This window comes from Phaseolus vulgaris, chromosome 8 (assembly GCF_051622355.1).
Source record: "Phaseolus vulgaris cultivar YP4 chromosome 8, ASM5162235v1, whole genome shotgun sequence".
Classification (NCBI taxonomy): domain Eukaryota; kingdom Viridiplantae; phylum Streptophyta; class Magnoliopsida; order Fabales; family Fabaceae; genus Phaseolus; species Phaseolus vulgaris.
Window position 1 is genome coordinate 3,166,271 of NC_143505.1, and position 17,279 is coordinate 3,183,549.

Below are 17,279 nucleotides of genomic sequence, written 5' to 3' on the forward strand. Positions count from 1 at the left end.
TCTTTTTCTTCTTTTTCTTTTTTGGTTCTTGTTTCTTTCTTTTCAACATTTCAACATAAGTGAAGAATCTATTCATTCTTTTTCTTTACAAAGTCATTTTTACCTTCATCCAAGTGAAAATCCTGTTATTTCTCTTGTTATGTTCCTTGATACGTTAGACCGTTTAACGTGTAAAAAGCAAAATAAATGTCTAACGAGTTCATGAAAATTGTTTTGTCTAACTTGGCTCGTTCTTTGGAATCGTTTAACATGTTAAGTCTTCAAAGATCGTCTAACAAGACCGTCCAACATGTCCTTGTACTCTGAGACTATCTATAGAGTTTATGCATGATTGAACTGTCTAATGTGTTAATACCTTATAGTTTGACCTTACTTTAATAAACACAAAGACTATATAATAAACTTAACTTTGAGAGACAGTTTAACAGTTTTAATATTGCAAGAGTGTCTAACAAGTTTAATCTTAATAGATTGTCTAATGTGTTTTTGTCTAATTTTGCACATACAATAGCTTTGATAGAAATCTTATCTCACCATAGTGTTTGTTATCATCAAAACTCATAGACTCTCTTATCATAAGACCATCTAATGAGTGTTAGACTATCTATCAAGTATTGGACCGTCTAGCGTCTTAACAAATATTTCATTATTTTTATTGTTGCTCATACTTCAATTCTTATTGTTAGACGATTCTACAAAACTTTTCTACTAAATGATATGTTAGACGATTAGGTAGACAATCTATTAGATAATTTAATTTTTTACCTGTAAAAAAAAAAATGTCAAAATTCAATTCAACCTCACTCCCAGTTATTGTACCTAAATGGATAAGTAAATAAATGTAATTAATGTGAAGAGGAAGGAATAGTGAAGCATGGTTGAGAAGACATGTTTTCATTGAAACATGCACAGTATTTGAGTTGTTGATCCTTGTAAGGGTCTTACGTGCAGAAATAGTAACATCATATGGCAGCCAGGGGCATATCTCTTCACATGGATAACTAATATGCTTGTGAGAAACAAAATTTCATATATACTTTCACTAAAATTAATGTTGGACCCTTGTGGCTTCATATGGTAATTGGGACACAAAATGCTATGCTTCCAACTAGGGATGGTTTCATCTTTGCCAAGGTGTGAATTTGTATTATTGCAATAATTTTAAGAAGAAAGAAGTAACATTTAAGGACAACTAATTTTGGATCATTATATTTGATAATAAGATTTGTAAAATATTAGGCTTTTAATTGAGATAGATATATTTTATTTTAATTAATACTTTTGTTTTACCATATTACTGTGCATCTGCCCTGTTTAAGCATGTCAAATTGAGGCATATGGCATCAAGGATGGTAATTATCTTGAATGAAAATTATTAATGGGTCCATTATAAATTGTTTTTCTTTTTTTTTTCCATTGTTTTCATAAAGGTCACAAATAATGGAATTTTAAGTCTTATATAGTCAATGATTGTGTATATTATAACTTATCAAATTCGCATCTCATGTCCTAATATCGACAGATTTTTTTAAAATGTTATGCAATTATTAATTTAATTGTTTTTTTCTTACTATAAATTCAATATAAATTAGTGCATTAAATACAACTCTTTTAAAATAAATAAATTATATATCTATGTTTTTATTAAAGTTAAAAATCCTTCATGTATTTTATTAAAGTACTTCAAATTAAAAAAAGTCTCTTATTTCATGAATAAACAATACTTGGAATTTTGTTTACATAATTATTTAATTATACGTAAATCTTTGTAATGACTATTTTAAATATCAAATATTCGTATTTTTTATTTTTACCAATGATTATTGTCAAAATATTTAACTTACACCTTTAATCAAATCCTATTTTACATTCAATCCATCACGTGCTCCTCACGTGATCATCCCTGATACACATTCCTGGTACAAATCTCACGCCGTCAGTCTCTCTTCTTCTCTGGAATCGTCATTCCTTTCAATCTCCGAAAATTCATCAGCAGAGCAGAGCAGAGCACGATGTCTTGGGTCCTCCGATCTACGAAATCTAAGTTGCTCTCTTCTTCCTCTTCTTCACTTTCCAGAACCTTCCCTTCCCTCTCCGGCACCTCCCATCACCTTCCTCACAATCAGATCGGACCTCTCTCTCCCTTCGCCGATCTCTTCCACCGCAACACCGCCTCCATGCCTCTCGGTAACTCCCTTCCTTCTCCCTTTCGTCTTTCCATTTCCTTCTTCAATGCATTTATTTTCATCCATCCTTCACATTTTCCTTTGTTTCCGCTCCTACACCTCGCATGTCCGATTACCGCAAACATCTATGTTCTTATTAATAACGCCAAAGAGAGCAAATAGCTCATCGCTGCATCAATTTCTTAATTCGCGTTTTATTGATTTCGATGATTCTCGTGATTCCTGTTGCTCTGCGGCCTTAATTTGTTTCGCAGGTGCCGAGTTCAATTTTCTTCTTCTGATTGTTTCATTCCTTTTATGCTAATGTCGTTTCAGCGAAGGAAGACGCTTCTGGCGGAAACTTGACTGGCCTTCCCAAAGTTCCTGCGAATAAGCTTGGCTGTGATTCTCATTCGTTGGTATGCATCTTTCCCGTCACTGTTTATGAGATTTCACAATTTAACCACACTCCATGGAGTTAATATGCTTTATGTACCTCTAACTTGTGATTGCTTGTGTGAACCTACACTCGTGTTTTCTCCCTCAAGACTGAGGGAAGCTGTCGTTGCTGCTGCAACTTTTATTAATCTGATTAAATCTAATGATCCTGCCCCCTTTATACTTCGTTTTTAGTTGCTGAAAAGTTCTGAAGTTGTTACAAGACTAGTTGGTTCTGACCGTGCAAGAGTAGTATGCTAGAGTTAGAAGTAAAGCTAGTTGTTAACTAACTAGTCCTGGTTACCAATGAAACTGTTGGGGAGGCTTGGCAATTTTGAAATATAGTGAGTTGTTGTTAAAGGTATAACTAGTTTTTTAAGTCTGAAAATTGCACTAATTTGTTGTGCAGAAAAGTGAAGTTGACGTTTAAAAACAGTAGGGAAAACATGTGGACTCCCAAGTTCCTAATTGGTTATCCCAAGATTATCATCCTTATTCTCACACAGATGTCAAACTTAATCAAATAAACATCAATCAAATTCAATGTAATCTTATCTGTAAAACAAGCGTTCAGGGTCTCTCTCGCCTCCAAGTATCTACTCGTGAGATGTTTTTCTTCTACCTCTTGCACTAAGGGAACAAGAGATTGATTGGAACTAAGGGAACAAGAGATTGATTGGAACTAAGCGAACTAACCAAGAATTATGATAGAAACAGTAGCGAAAAGAACTGTATTCTCAACCAGCGTTCAAAAACAATTTTTTTAGTAGAAACTCAAATTCAAAAAGACCATAGGATTAAAACAAACTGCTGTAGAAAATTGAAGAACAAAATTTTATTGAATAGAATCTCAGTAATTCAATGGGAAATCACAATGGAATCGATCCTAAAGGTTTAACCTTCCATGAGGAAGATGTAAGCAAAAGAAAAATAAATCTAGGTCTAAAAGTGCTATTTGGCTATGAAACTCGAGGCCTATGTTCTTTCTCCAAAGTCTTTTTTTATAATTTTCTTTTCTTTGCACAAAATCAAAATCTGTCTCAGGATATTGTTTAACAACTATCAAATATTTCCTTTCTTTGCTTCAATTTATTCAGCAAATATTCTCTTTCTCTATAGTTCCTAATTTAATTTTCACTTCTCTTCCAAATGTATTGTTTCCAAACTTGATTCAGATTTGCGCATTGATTGTAATAAAGCCCAGTGCTTCCGAGAGAGATATTTCAGAAGATTTACTTGAATAATATCTTCGAAGGATATTTGCTCTATATTTTACGTGTTTTGCATAGGTATTTTTTATTGCAGAATTTGAGAGAATCTCTTTGCATAAGATTGAGTTTGTTATGGTCCTTGAATCCTCATAATGTAATAGAATTACTGAACCAATATCTTCCTTTCTCAGTATGAAACATCCATCATTAGATTCTTCGAGAAGATCGTCTAATGACTTTCAACACCAGAAGCGTCTAGTCCTTTCTTAACCAAACTTTCCAAACTTCAAAGTGGCATAATTATTCACTGAGAAATCTTCAAAATCTTCACAAAGGATAACCGAATTCGAATCTTTCTCTTCAGAGCAATTTTTCCAACATTAGACTCTCTAGGGAGATCGTCTAATGTGTGTGACGATTGAGATCGTCTGGCCCTTCTTCATTAACACTCTTTAGGCTTTAACTTTGTAATTCTTCATCTGCATTATCATTAATAAGGTCCCGGAAATGGTCAAGATCAAGATGAGAGCAAAATGTATATGAAAACTAGATAAAAGCAATCATTCTAATTATGGTTTAGTTTCATCCAGTTATGCGAATCTCATCTAAAACAGTGAGTTTTACTCTCAATTACAGTCTAAGAAGCTAGTGCTAGATGCTCTAAGAGTGAATAGAAGTGTCCTCATCACAAACGTTCAACACTCCTCCTCAAGCTAGCTTGAACATGTTGTACATGGATGGCTTCCTAATCATGTCATTAAAGTGTTTCTTAGCTAAACCCTTGGAATATAGGAATGAAAATCTTCCCTTCCTCTATTTTAGACTTAATGAAGTGTTTATCAACTTCTACATGTTTAGTTCTATAACTTGCACCCCAATAAGCCAACTTCCTTTTGCAAATATAGTATATACTTCCTTTGATTAATAAAGATTGCTTTCGAGTTAGCAAACTCAATTCCAAGAAAATACTTTTATGGACCAAGATCTATAACTTCAAATGCAGCAGCCAGTTTCTTCTTCAAATGCTAAATTTCAGCAATCATTCCTTGTCATAATAATGTCATCTAACATGTACAATCAAAACAACAATTTTATTTTTGGTCATGTATTTATTGAACATCGTACGGTCATAGTAGTTGTAAAGTGTTGGAACCACGCTCTTGGAGACTGCTTTAGTCCATACAAAGACCTTCAGCTTCCATACTTGGTTAAACTTCAATTTCCCAACAAATCCAGGTGGTGGAACACTTATTCTTCCTAGTCCCCATTTAGGAATGCATTCTTTACATCTAGTGGTAAAGGGTTCAATCGCAATTAACAGCAAGGGACAAGAAAACTATAATAGAATCCTTTGCATCCCGGCTGTAGAAGGAATTAAATTTCCACCACAAGCATTTTGTAAAGTTGTTACAAAATTTTGCTCTGTCTCCACCACAAGCAGCAATTGCCAATCTCTGTAGCAGTAACCAATGTTGCTCTACCCCATGCATTATTTCCTGTGTCATATGCAAACTACTTTCCTTCAGCTGGTGATGAAAAGAGATGCCGGCAACCTGTTCAATTCTTCAGCATATTTTAAAAACATCAATCACATGTTCTGGAGGATAACATAATTTGGTGCCTGTGTGCAAGAAGTACTCAAGACTCTGCAGGAGATTTTCATGTATTGAGATTTAGTCTCCTTGCAACTGTTGGATAAAAAAGTTACACTGCAGGGCTTGGTTTTGCTGAACTAAGGTTAGAGCATCAGCATACTGTACATCTAGGGGAGACAGCTTTATAACCTGTTCATCAAAACCTTCAGCAGAATAAGGACCAATTTCTCCATCCAATTCTCTTAAATGATATTTCCTGTTGAATTCTGCAGCCTCAAGCAGTATGTATAAAACAAGTTTATCTCTTTTTCTTTCTGTCGTACAATAGTTTCGAAGGTAGGTTTATTCAATCCAGAAGTCCTTTTCACCTTAACTTTATCAGGAGGCTGCACCATTTTACATTCATTAACATTCACAGAGTCCATAAGTTCTGAAGAGGCTCCAATAGACAACATAAAATCAGGATTTACATGACATTCTGCTGATAACAAAAGAGCAGCAATTGCAGCATCATGGCTTTCAATAGTGACATCACTCTGAGAATGAAAATCTAAAGCTAAACGTCTGAACCCAGAAGCACAAAGTTCACAAGCATGGTAGTTTAGAAGTTGAAAATATTCTGCCTGCAGATTGAAGTATTGTAAACCAAGGCCAGCATCCAAGATATTAGTAAGAAAATGATGAGTGGAGTGTTTCTCAGCCACGTTTTTGGATTCCAAGCTCATCCCCAATGTTAGAAACAGAACTATTTTGCTTAGGAACATTTTACAAATTTGTTAGTATCATACTCTGCAGTTCAGGTTGGGAAAAGGGGTATATTTCGATCTTCAGAGGATTTTCCTGCTGTTTCTGAAGCATGTATATTTCTATCAGAGTCATCCTGACCATTTGACTGGAAAAAGCACCTCTACTAATTAATGCCAGAGGAAAGAGGTGAAATAGATGAAGTTTCATGGTTGGTTAGCCATAAGAACGACTTGCAAAGGTCAACATCAGGTCGCAATAACTTTGCAAACCACTTGCAAAGCAATATTGGTTGGTTCCAATATTGAGAGAAGAACACTGTAAAACAAAAGAAATCTGCTTAGTTTCTAACAATTTTTTATTATTAAACTATCAATGGAATCGACAATAAACATTTGTAATGTTAGTTTTCAGTCATTAAAGGAAACTATAATTGTCAACTAGATAAAAAAAAACTCGCTTTTATATATGGGAATAAACTGGTGACTGTCTAATGAAAACAAATCTTCATTATATAAACATCTTCATTCAAGCTTCTAAGGTCAAAATCAATTCGAAAAGTATTCCTTCAAATATCAAAGCACTTGTTAGACGATTCAAGCAAAATATAAGCAGTAAAATGCAATTTTTATAACTTTTTTGTAAAAACTATTATTTTGGAGAAAATACAAATCTAATCTAAGAACAAAAAATTAGAACAAAAGAAACCTCATGGACAATGCAATTACTCTAGAAAAATACCAGAAAACCGATTGTTATCAGATGTTTATGCTCCTTCCAACTTTCTATTAGAATTTACAGAGAGGAGAGAGTATAGAGACAATTGATGCAAGAAAATTTGATTTCTCATTGCATTTAGAATTCTGTTACAACAAATATTATATAGCTTCCAGGTAGCTTCATCTACAAGGAAGAGAAACAGCTACAGCCAGCTGGCTGACTGAACTAACTGTTTATAAACTAAGGTAGTCAAAATTGAGATCTTCCTCAAGGTCCAAAAGTGAAGTATGGATTGCAAATTGGGAGATCATAATACGGATTGCAAGATCCTACAAAATTTATTAAATTCATATGTATGCACACATGTGTGATTGTGTGGGCATGCATGCGTATTAAAGTAACATCATTATATCACACTTGAAATACATAATTGAACTTCAGTTCAACATGATAAGCCAAAAATAATATAATAAGCATATAAAACAGTTAGGCAATAAGGTGTAAACAATAAGTCAATAGCTCCATCTAATGCAAATAATCTTTCAAGTTAAAATCTTATTACTCAAGAGATATTAAACTCCATTTGCAATCTCACCATTCAAATTAGTAATGTCTAAATAATTCTGAGGTGTAGTTTCTTCCTCTTCAAATTGGATGGGAACTAAGTTTTCATCCAAACCTAATCCTTCTTTCTGCTGATGCTAATCTTCTGTAATCCACTACTCATCATTGGATGAACAATCATCATAACCTAATCCCAAGCCGCTGTTGCTTTTTGAGCATTTTTGTTTACCAGCAGTCGTCATGTTCTTTGAGCAATTTTGTTTTAGTAGTTGTCGTGTCCTCAGATCAATTTTAACAAGTTTGCCTCATGATACATATATTCTAGTTTGAGAGAGGGAGTGTTAAAGATATGATTTGAAAGGACAAAACATATTGAAGATTGATTGTCATTTTGTCAAAGGGAAAGTCACATCAAGGAAGTATCTACTAGTTTTGTCAGCTTTGGCATATCTCAAGAGGGAGTGTTAGAGATATGATTTGATTACATTAGTCTCAAGAGGATATTATATGATTTGATAGCGAAATATTGATATTTCCCATTATTCGATATTGTATTTTTTTTCTTCATTATAAATAAGAATATTTGTGTCTATACAACAAATGAAATTCATTATATTGGTTTTCTCTTTTCTCAACATGGTACCGAAGTAGTACTACCCTTTTTGACCTATTTTGTCATTAATCCTTTCAACATTCTCTAATACAAAAAAATTGAACTCCTGCATGCATACCATTACGTTTACGCCTGAAAATGTGATACAAATCATTAATTTAGCTTTGTTTAGTTTCTAATTCCTGTGGAATTGTTCTTTTATGTCAGATGTATAAAGCTTCTGGACTGGACACCACTGTGCTGGCTGGAGCCAGATATGGTGCTAGATTTTCTGCTGCTCAGAGTCCAATGCTATTGGTGAGTTCCTATATTGTGAATTATCTATGATTGAGTTGAGTCCATTTGTCTTCTGTTACTTGGCTGATGACATTTTCATTCATAAGGGAGTCAATACTGTGATGGCTAGAAGTTTTGAGAGAAGTATGGAAGCTGGCACGTTTGGAATGATTGGTCATAAACGTTGTATGAGCGACATCCCAAGCAAAACCAATGAGACAAACCCATCTGGTTTTCGTCCATTATCTCCTCATCTCCCTCTTTATCAGCCTCAACTCTCTTCAACTCTCTCAATTTTTAATAGAATTGCTGGAGCTTTCTTAGCCGGTGTCATTTTGCTTTTTTATATGATATATATAAAAATGGGTTCGGTTAGCCTCACCTATGACTCTTTCTACCAGTTTATATTTTATTCATCAAAACTCAACCTACTTGTCATGGAGATTTCTGCCTTAGCCGTGACCTACCATCTGTATAGTGCAATTCGTCATTTACGGATATGATTTGAGTCAACAACTGACACCTGCACTGTACGTTTGAACCTGAGGTAATATGCTTTTCCTTGATTCATGTTCAGTTTTTTATGGTTGCAATTATAAGACCCAAGCATGCTCTGTACTGTAATCAGGGTTTTTTTGGGGGTTGAGTCATATTTAGTTTTTGAAAAATACACTGAGACCCTTTCTCTTACCATGGATTAGTGTATAACATGTCCTCTTTACAGGTGGTGGAACTTTGTTTTTTCGACCTTGGAGGCATACTTCCATGTCAGTCATAAGGAACTTAAGAGTCGTGAATTTGAATGTTTGCAGTTATTTATTATCGACTTAATAATTACAATTCTCAACGTTTAGTGCTGAGCATAACTGCATCTATTTTGCACCTGACATTCGGTCATGTTTTTTTGCAGTCCTCTTAACTTGCATATAAGTAACTATTACAATTAATAAATGCTATCTTTTGGTGACTTGAAATAAGTTATCTCTTACACGATTCAAGGCAATATTTATTGTTTATTCTTTATTTTGGAAGATAAATGAAATTTAAAGTAAACTAGAGGTAGAGAAATGCACATGAGAGATTTGATTAAAATAATTTTGGAAACTAGAAGAGGGGGACATTTTTTAAGGCAATTGGTGTCACGGTGTCCATCCCGTTCGGTTGAAATTTTTGCTTGGAGAAATATATATTAAACAGGTCATGATACACGGTGTCACGGTGTCCATCCATGTGTTTCCTTCTCATTGTGACAACATCTACAGAATCTCACAACTAATGATCATCCTTTCTAATTATGGGATATCTTTCACTGCACTACATCTGTGAAAATGGCAAAGCCTAAAAAAGTACAACAGTTTCCAAAGTCAGTTCGTGAATATTAGAAAATCCTGCCATTCAAACAACTTAGTCAAATTCTCCCTCCACCTCATACCTTTCATTTCCTTTCCTTTTTACGTAAAAAGTTAGTTTTAATTTTTTTAAAAATTTTAAATAACCATAAATGAAGCATAATCTTAGCTACCTTCCACATCTCATACCTTTTTTTTTAGTCCCATTCTTATCCGGTTGCCATATTTGAGATAACATCATTTGAGTGTTTATAAGAAGATATTTTTTTTTTCCAATGTGAAGATAATTTTTTCTTTTATACTTTGCACTTTATTAAATTTTTTTTCTTAAAAAAAAATAAAAATAAGCAAATAAAAACAGAGTTACTACTAATAAAAGCACACATTAATTTTCATGTTTTTCACCCATCACCACAAACAACTACCACCGCTTGAAAATGGCACAACACTTACTTTCTAACACTCTTGCAACCCTAAACCACTTTCTACCACTCTTGCAACCCTAAACCACTTAATCATGTCAGTAAAAGTTAAGCCCAAATCAACGCTTTCACAATCAGAGGAGGCAAATATTGTCCACTAAAATTATATTATTGAAATGGTTAGTGGTGAGATTATATCGCGTTAACTGAAAAAGGATGGTCAGATTGACCTTCAGAAATGCACTTACAAATCAAATTCCATATTTGAAAGGTGGTCCCATTTTCCTAGAAACTGAATCTGTCTCCTTCCAAAGGCTCAACTATTCTAAAAGACAAAGTTGCTTGCTAGTAGAAGGCTCATGAGTGCCTTTACATCTCTTAACACAAACCTTCATGAAAGACCCTTTGACCTTAAAACATGGACATTGTGAAACCTTTAGATGGGTTACAAATATGTATACAATTGCTTCAAATTCAGGTTTGTATTGTTATTCTGCAAAGTCCAGATGTTAGGAACAGAGATAGAACAAAGTGAGTTGGTTAGGTCATGGAGGTGATCTGATGATGACTCAGGAGGAGTCAAGGCAGTATTAACATTATGGTTTTATACTGATTCTGTTGACAAAATTCAGCTTTAACTGACCTTTTGTTCTATTGATTATTATACCTTAGCAAAATTAGTGAATCTTACATGTCCTTAGACGGAATAGCAATTCTACAAATTGTGTCAAATATTTTATCCTTGCCAGTCCCATTCTTTTGATTTAGGTGGTGGTTGAATTTTAGCATCAGGAAGGGTAGGTTGGTAAGCTAAAAAGTACATGCCACCATTGTTAAACTGACCCAAACCTATGTACTAATCCTATGGCACGCCAAAATATCATGGTTTAGGTCATCATACAGAACCCCAAAAAAGATTAACAATGTCAAGGAACACCAAAAAACAGAGTTTGTCTAATTTATACAAGTTATATATAATAATCCCATCATAATGGTTTGATGCAATTCTTGATGGCTTTGACTTTATCTTTTTCAATATTTTCATCTCATTCTCTTTTTGAAGCAATCTATCATTTTTCAAGAACACTTCATGAGTTTCAAAACATATTTAAGTAGTAAGTAAATATTAAGGCCTATTTTCAGACTTTTGCAACTTCTTTTAATAAAATGGGCACTCACACTAAGTATTATACCACATGCACACCAATTTTGTTACTGCACAGAAAAAGCAAACTTATTCAATATGATTGAGAACATACACTGTTGAGCAAATTATACTAATGTCATTATGAAGAGGATCATACATTAGATATTATGAAGAGAATCATATATCATATATCATGAAGAGAATTATACATCAGATATTATACAGAGAATCATAAATAATACATTAAAAGCCTAATATTTACTCAGGAAACAGAACAGACAATATCTTAAAAGAAACAAATAAACAAAGAGAAGGAACTAGCCAGACATGCAACCAATCCCATGTCTAGAAGTGGGAAAGACGAGGAACAAGCCACTGCAAACGAGTCCCACCATGAGAGGAAAACTCTCCCTAACCTGCTCCAAGTCCTTCTCGCGCCCAGGGAACAAACAGTTGGTGACCCTGTGATCGGAAACAGCAATGGCAACGAAGATCATGACGGACATGACGGCGTGGACGAAGTCGGTGAACCCCACCTTGAACTTGTCGTCGCGCGGCACAGGCACGGCGGGGAGCGAAGGCTTGAAGACGGAGAGGCCGCGCGTGGTGACGAAGCCGTAGTAGAGGGTTCCGTCGGGGCCGTGGAAACTGTCTGTGAAGTGGAAGAAGAAGCAGGAGAGGGCGCAGAGAAGGAGGAGGAAGTTGATCATGAGGGTGTTCATGTGGGTGCACTGTCCGTTCTTGTAGATGGAGGGTAGCACCATTTCGAAGGAAAGGAGAGTGCCGGTGGGAAGGAAGTTGCCAAGGAGAGAGGTTTTGGATAGGGTTTTCTGGACACCCTTTGCCACCATCGCACGACGCTTGTTCTGCTGAGGGTTCTTGCTTGTTCCTCCTTCCTGGGGTGGTGCCGTTGCATTGTACACTTTGATGCCCATTTCTTGTTCACTTTCATCCATTGTAATCCAAAGAGAATCAAAACATGAAATGAAATGAAAACAAAATGCTGAATTTGGAGTTAGATCTTTATATATTGTTTAAAATTTTGGGACGGTTAAAAAACTGTCTTGTGCAAGATGTTTACGCAAGGTGGAGGGAAAGGAGGAGGCCAAAGGAAGAAGCCAAGGCGGATTCCACCGTCAGGGAAACAGGTCATGAGACGACTTTTTACATGTTAGATTTTATGAAATTGAGTTAAAGTTAAAATTTATTTATTAATATATTATTATATATTATCAGATATATTTCAAATCTATTGTCATCTATTATTAAATTGTTATTAAATTATTAAATCACTTATAATATATAATTTTACTAAGAGAATCGAAGAAGCAGAATCATGTATTTAGAAAAAAAAAATTGAATACCTAATAATGTATTCTAAAAAACAAAAAGTTTGTAGTTTTTTCTTACTTGTAGAAAAGTAAAAATTATATTAAAAAAGAGCATAAATATCTTTAATAAATTAGATAAATGTGCAAAAAATAAAATACTTCAATATGCAAAAATTTGATTGTTTTTAATATGATCGAAAATTCTGTCATGATATTCAACAAGTGGAAGACTACATTTTTTCTATAGTTCACTGGATCAAAGTGTCATTTGTCTCAGTAATAAGATTAATACAAATGTGTTCTTATAATAATAAATATGATTTATACAAGTGTCTAGAGAATAGTTTCTAAGACGTTTTGAGCATCAGTGTTATTGCCTATAAAAGAACAACATATGCTAATTCAAATAATAGTAGTAAACTCATTATATATATATATATAAATAGCATATATTGCCAATAATGTTAGATTGAGAGATGAAAAATATTATTTAACATATTTTGTTCACTTTAAAATATGATTACAAAATAATTTTTTAATTATAAACTAATCTATATGTTAATTAATCATAAATAAGAATAGAGTAATAAAGCGGAAGGGCACGAAAACCCAAATTGAAACCAGAGCAAAAGTGTGGGTGACACATAATACTCTGAATAACATGATTACAAAGTAAAGAAGGGAAAACACATTATTTTGTTTACTAAATGATAAATATTATGTATCAATGGTGTGTTCATTGGTTAAAATAATTATTCCTGATTAGTATTATAACTTAGAAGTATAGCAAGAGTTGAGATGAAAGATAATGTAAAACTTAAATCCTGTATATTAAGCCACTGAAAGATGAAGTTAAAATTATGAATGAAATTTAGGAGAAGAGAATAAAATTAAGTTAATTATATATAATTGGTGAAAAATATTGATATAGATAATAAAAATAAGTATTGAAGTGACATTTGTGTTAATAAATTTTAAGTAATAGTCTATATCAATTTTGTGAGGATTATAAATTTAATTAATATAAAAACACTTTTGTTAAAAATTGAATCAATATTAAAAGTGTTTATTATATTTATTAAATTTTTAACCAATATAAGAAAAATCCTCTTCACTAACTTCTTCACTCCTAAACTCCTTCAAATAGTCATTCCAATCTTCTTATTTTTTTTATCTAATTTGAGGATCATCTTACTAACAAAGTCATCACAATCTCCCAAAAATACTCATTTCCTATTGCTTTTGAATACTCTTTATCACATGAACATCCAACACTTTCTTAAAATACTTCTATAATTGTGTGCTGTAAAGTTAGGACACCAGAATCACTAACACAAAGCAATATGCCACATCTTTTTTTGAGTTTACTTTTTGGATTTCTGATTTGGTATTTCTTAACTTTTCTAGTTTGATTTTTAATTTTTGTTTATTGTGATAGAAAAGTAATAACTACAACATAAATGAATTTTAACACAAAGAATGTAAGCAACTTTCTATATCATGATTAACTTAAAAAGATTTCAAATTTTTATATTAGTTGAATGTATAACCAGCACAAAATTATAAAGATGATAGACAGGGAAAGATAATTTGTTGCATTTCAGCCCAAAAGGAACAACAATTTCAGCATAAACTAAAACATGCTTGTAATTGGATTGTATATTCTTCAGAATCAATTCTAAATATATGTCATTTCTATTGATCTTGACCCTTGTTGACCTTGTACTAGTTCCTTACTGATATCTTAGTTTTTAAAGATGAAAATAATAATTTACCTTTTATAAAGTGAAATAAAATCTGAATAATAAGTTGAATGTGGAAATTTAACCCAAAAATAGAGGGGTAATGTGATTACATTGTGTTTGTTTTTACATATCCACTTTTTACGCCATTTACGTCTTTAGTATTCTACTTCAATGCCCCTTACACTTTACATGCATGTGAGTACTGAAGTTTTCTCGTGTGGACTTGTTATGTCTAAATAGATTTTTTTTTCTTCTGCTAAATCGACTTTGTGGGTTAATAGTCAATGAAATAAATCCACAAAATCGATTTTGTGTGTCATATCTAGAGTTTATAAATCCATTTTGTTGTATTTTTTTTGTGCTAAATAGATTTTGTTGGTTTATAGGCACCGAAGAAAATCGATTTTGTTGGTTATAATAGGTACCGAAGAAAATCGATTTTTTATGTTTTTATGGTTTTTTTAAATATTTGGTTTCCTTATAACTAGTAAATTTATTTTATTTAAGATTTGTATTTATTTAGAATTTTAAATATTTTAAAAATTTTATATTTTTTAAATTTTTATTTAAATAGGACATTAAATATTTAGATTTTACATTTATTTAAAATTTTGAATATTTTAAAAAATTTACATATTTTAGATTCTTATTTAAATAGACATTAAATATTTATGATTTGTATTTATTTAGAATTTTAAATATTATAGAAATCTTAGATTTTCATTTAAATAGACATTAAATATTTAGAATTTGTATTTATTTGAAATTTTGAATATTTTAGAAATTTTATATATTTTAAATTTTTATTTAAATAGGACATTAAATATTTAGAATTTGTATTTATTTAGAATTTTAGAATTTTGAATATTTTAGAAATTTTCCATATTTTAGATTTTTATTTAAATAGACATTAAAAATTTAGAATTTGTATTTATTTAGAATTTTAAATATTTTAAAAAATTTATATATTTAGATTTTCATTTAAATAAAACATTAAATATTTAAAATTTGTATTTATTTAAGATTTTGAATATTTCAGAAATTTTATATATTTCAGATTTTTATTTAAAGAGAACATTAAACAAATTAGAATTTGTATTTATTTAAAATTTTGAATATTTTAAAAGTTAACAACTGCAAGACAGAACACACAATACACTGTACAACTAAATGACGTTTTTTTTATCTGCAATAAATAAATAGATTAAACGAGTATTACAATCCTATGCACATCTCATATCATACCATCCACAAAACAGTGCACAAAGGTAGGTTTAGCTCTTTGGCACAATAACATCAAAGCACACCTGCATTGAGACTTTGTCTCTCCAACTTACAAGCTAATTATCACTAATAATGAGATTTTATCATCATCAAATATGAAGACTTTTTCTCTCCAACTTACAAGTTAATTATGTAGTGATTCACTAATAATGAGATTTTATCATCATCAAATTAATTGCGTACAATAAGTACAATAATTGCGTCCAATACTAAAAGTACATATCTTAAAAATATGCTCTGATCCAAGATAGAATGAGTATCCTGGTCAATAGTATGTACACGTTGGCAAAGGGAAAGAAGTTTGGAGTACATAGGGAAATTGACAATAAATAAAAAAGAGAAAGAAGGACTTCGTCATCCAATTTGTTAAATATTGTTTTAAGGTAGAAATTGAGGATTTTGAATCCTAAGCACCCGTGCTGATTTGTTTCCCCTCCGCCCAACATTTTATACACATCATCAATCAAAAAGCACCACAATGAGTCAATACACAGTTTAATCATCATCGTTCAAAATGCATACAAAGATAAATGCATTATATCCTAACAGAAAAGTAGAATTCAATTAAACAGAATTCAATGCACAAAATTGCTTATTATTCACTCAACGAAAATTGGTTACATAGAGATTCCATCATCATCAAATTAATTACATACAATAACTATAATAATTGCGTAGAATACTATAAATAGAGATTTTAAAAATATGCTCCTATACACAGTTTAATCATCATTCAAAAAGCACCACGATGAGTCAATACACAGTTAATCATCATTCAAAATGCAAAAAACAGTATGTAAAAATACAATATTAATTATTAGAATCAAATTAATTGCTTACAATAAGTACAATAATTGCGTAAAATACTAAAAGTACAAATCTTAAAAATATGCTCTGGTCCAGGATAGAATGAGCATCTGCTCAATAGTCTTTACCGGCAGAGGGGAAGAAGTTTAGAGTAGTGAGGGAAATTGATAATAAATGGTAAAGAAAAGAGAAAAGAAGGACTTCCTCATTCAATTTGCTAAATACTATTTTAAGACAGAAATTAAGACAGAAATTGAGAATTTTGAACACTAGGCAATGTTTCTCCCTCCGCTCAACAGGTAATAATACATTCCACAGAATAATACAATCAAATTATACACAGTTTAATAATACACAGTTTAATCATCATTATTCAAAATGCACACAAAGATAAATGCATTATATCATACAATAAATGTAAAATTCAGTTAAGCAAAATTCAATGCATAAACAGTAAGAAACCAGCATGTAAAGTTACAGTATTGATTATTATTTACTCAACAAAAATTGGTTATCAATAACATCAAACCATGCATGTATAAATACTTTCTATCTCCGACCTACATACAATTTAATTATATGGTAATATTCTATCAACATCAAATTAATTACGGATAATTTGATAATCATTATAGAAAATGAACGGAATATACGTTCCACATTAGGATTACTGATATTGATTCATAGCCTTGAAACTATCCAGCAGCTCCATCCATCACTATACACCAAATCCAAGCATTAGAAAAGGCCTTGTGAGCGTATACAGAAAAGTGATGAATAGTGAGCCACCTTTTGAAGAGCAATTAGGAAGAATGCAACAGTTTTTCTTTTCCCTTCTATTTCCTGTTTGATATGTTATTGTGCTTTC

The 17,279-nt window shown here is 32.0% G+C and overlaps 2 protein-coding genes across 2 annotated transcripts; one reads left to right on the forward strand and one right to left on the reverse strand.

The window, feature by feature from the left end:
• Nucleotides 1–1,866: 1,866 nt before the first annotated feature.
• LOC137823745 (uncharacterized) lies at nucleotides 1,867–9,300 on the forward strand. Its single transcript, XM_068628999.2, has 5 exons — nucleotides 1,867–2,187; nucleotides 2,502–2,584; nucleotides 8,258–8,347; nucleotides 8,434–8,873; nucleotides 9,051–9,300. The coding sequence occupies exons 1-4, from the start codon at nucleotides 2,013–2,015 to the stop codon at nucleotides 8,827–8,829; spliced, it is 744 nt and encodes a 247-aa protein (XP_068485100.1). The 5' UTR covers nucleotides 1,867–2,012; the 3' UTR covers nucleotides 8,830–8,873; nucleotides 9,051–9,300.
• A 2,104-nt stretch (nucleotides 9,301–11,404) lies between these two features.
• LOC137825904 (protein DMP9) lies at nucleotides 11,405–12,392 on the reverse strand. Its single transcript, XM_068631707.2, has one exon. It carries the CDS (start codon nucleotides 12,198–12,200, stop codon nucleotides 11,562–11,564), a length of 639 nt encoding a protein of 212 aa, XP_068487808.1. The 5' UTR covers nucleotides 12,201–12,392; the 3' UTR covers nucleotides 11,405–11,561.
• Between the last annotated feature and the right edge of the window lie 4,887 nt (nucleotides 12,393–17,279).

Bases quoted from the DNA above. Each gene is read 5' to 3' on its own strand.
- LOC137823745 (XM_068628999.2), top strand. From the start codon at position 2,013: ATGTCTTGGGTCCTCCGATCTACGAAATCTAAGTTGCTCTCTTCTTCC. The intron at 2,188-2,501 runs GTAACTCCCTTC...ATGTCGTTTCAG, and splicing joins CACCGCCTCCATGCCTCTCG to CGAAGGAAGACGCTTCTGGC. The intron at 8,348-8,433 runs GTGAGTTCCTAT...TTCATTCATAAG, and splicing joins CTCAGAGTCCAATGCTATTG to GGAGTCAATACTGTGATGGC.
- LOC137825904 (XM_068631707.2), bottom strand. From the start codon at position 12,200: ATGGATGAAAGTGAACAAGAAATGGGCATCAAAGTGTACAATGCAACG.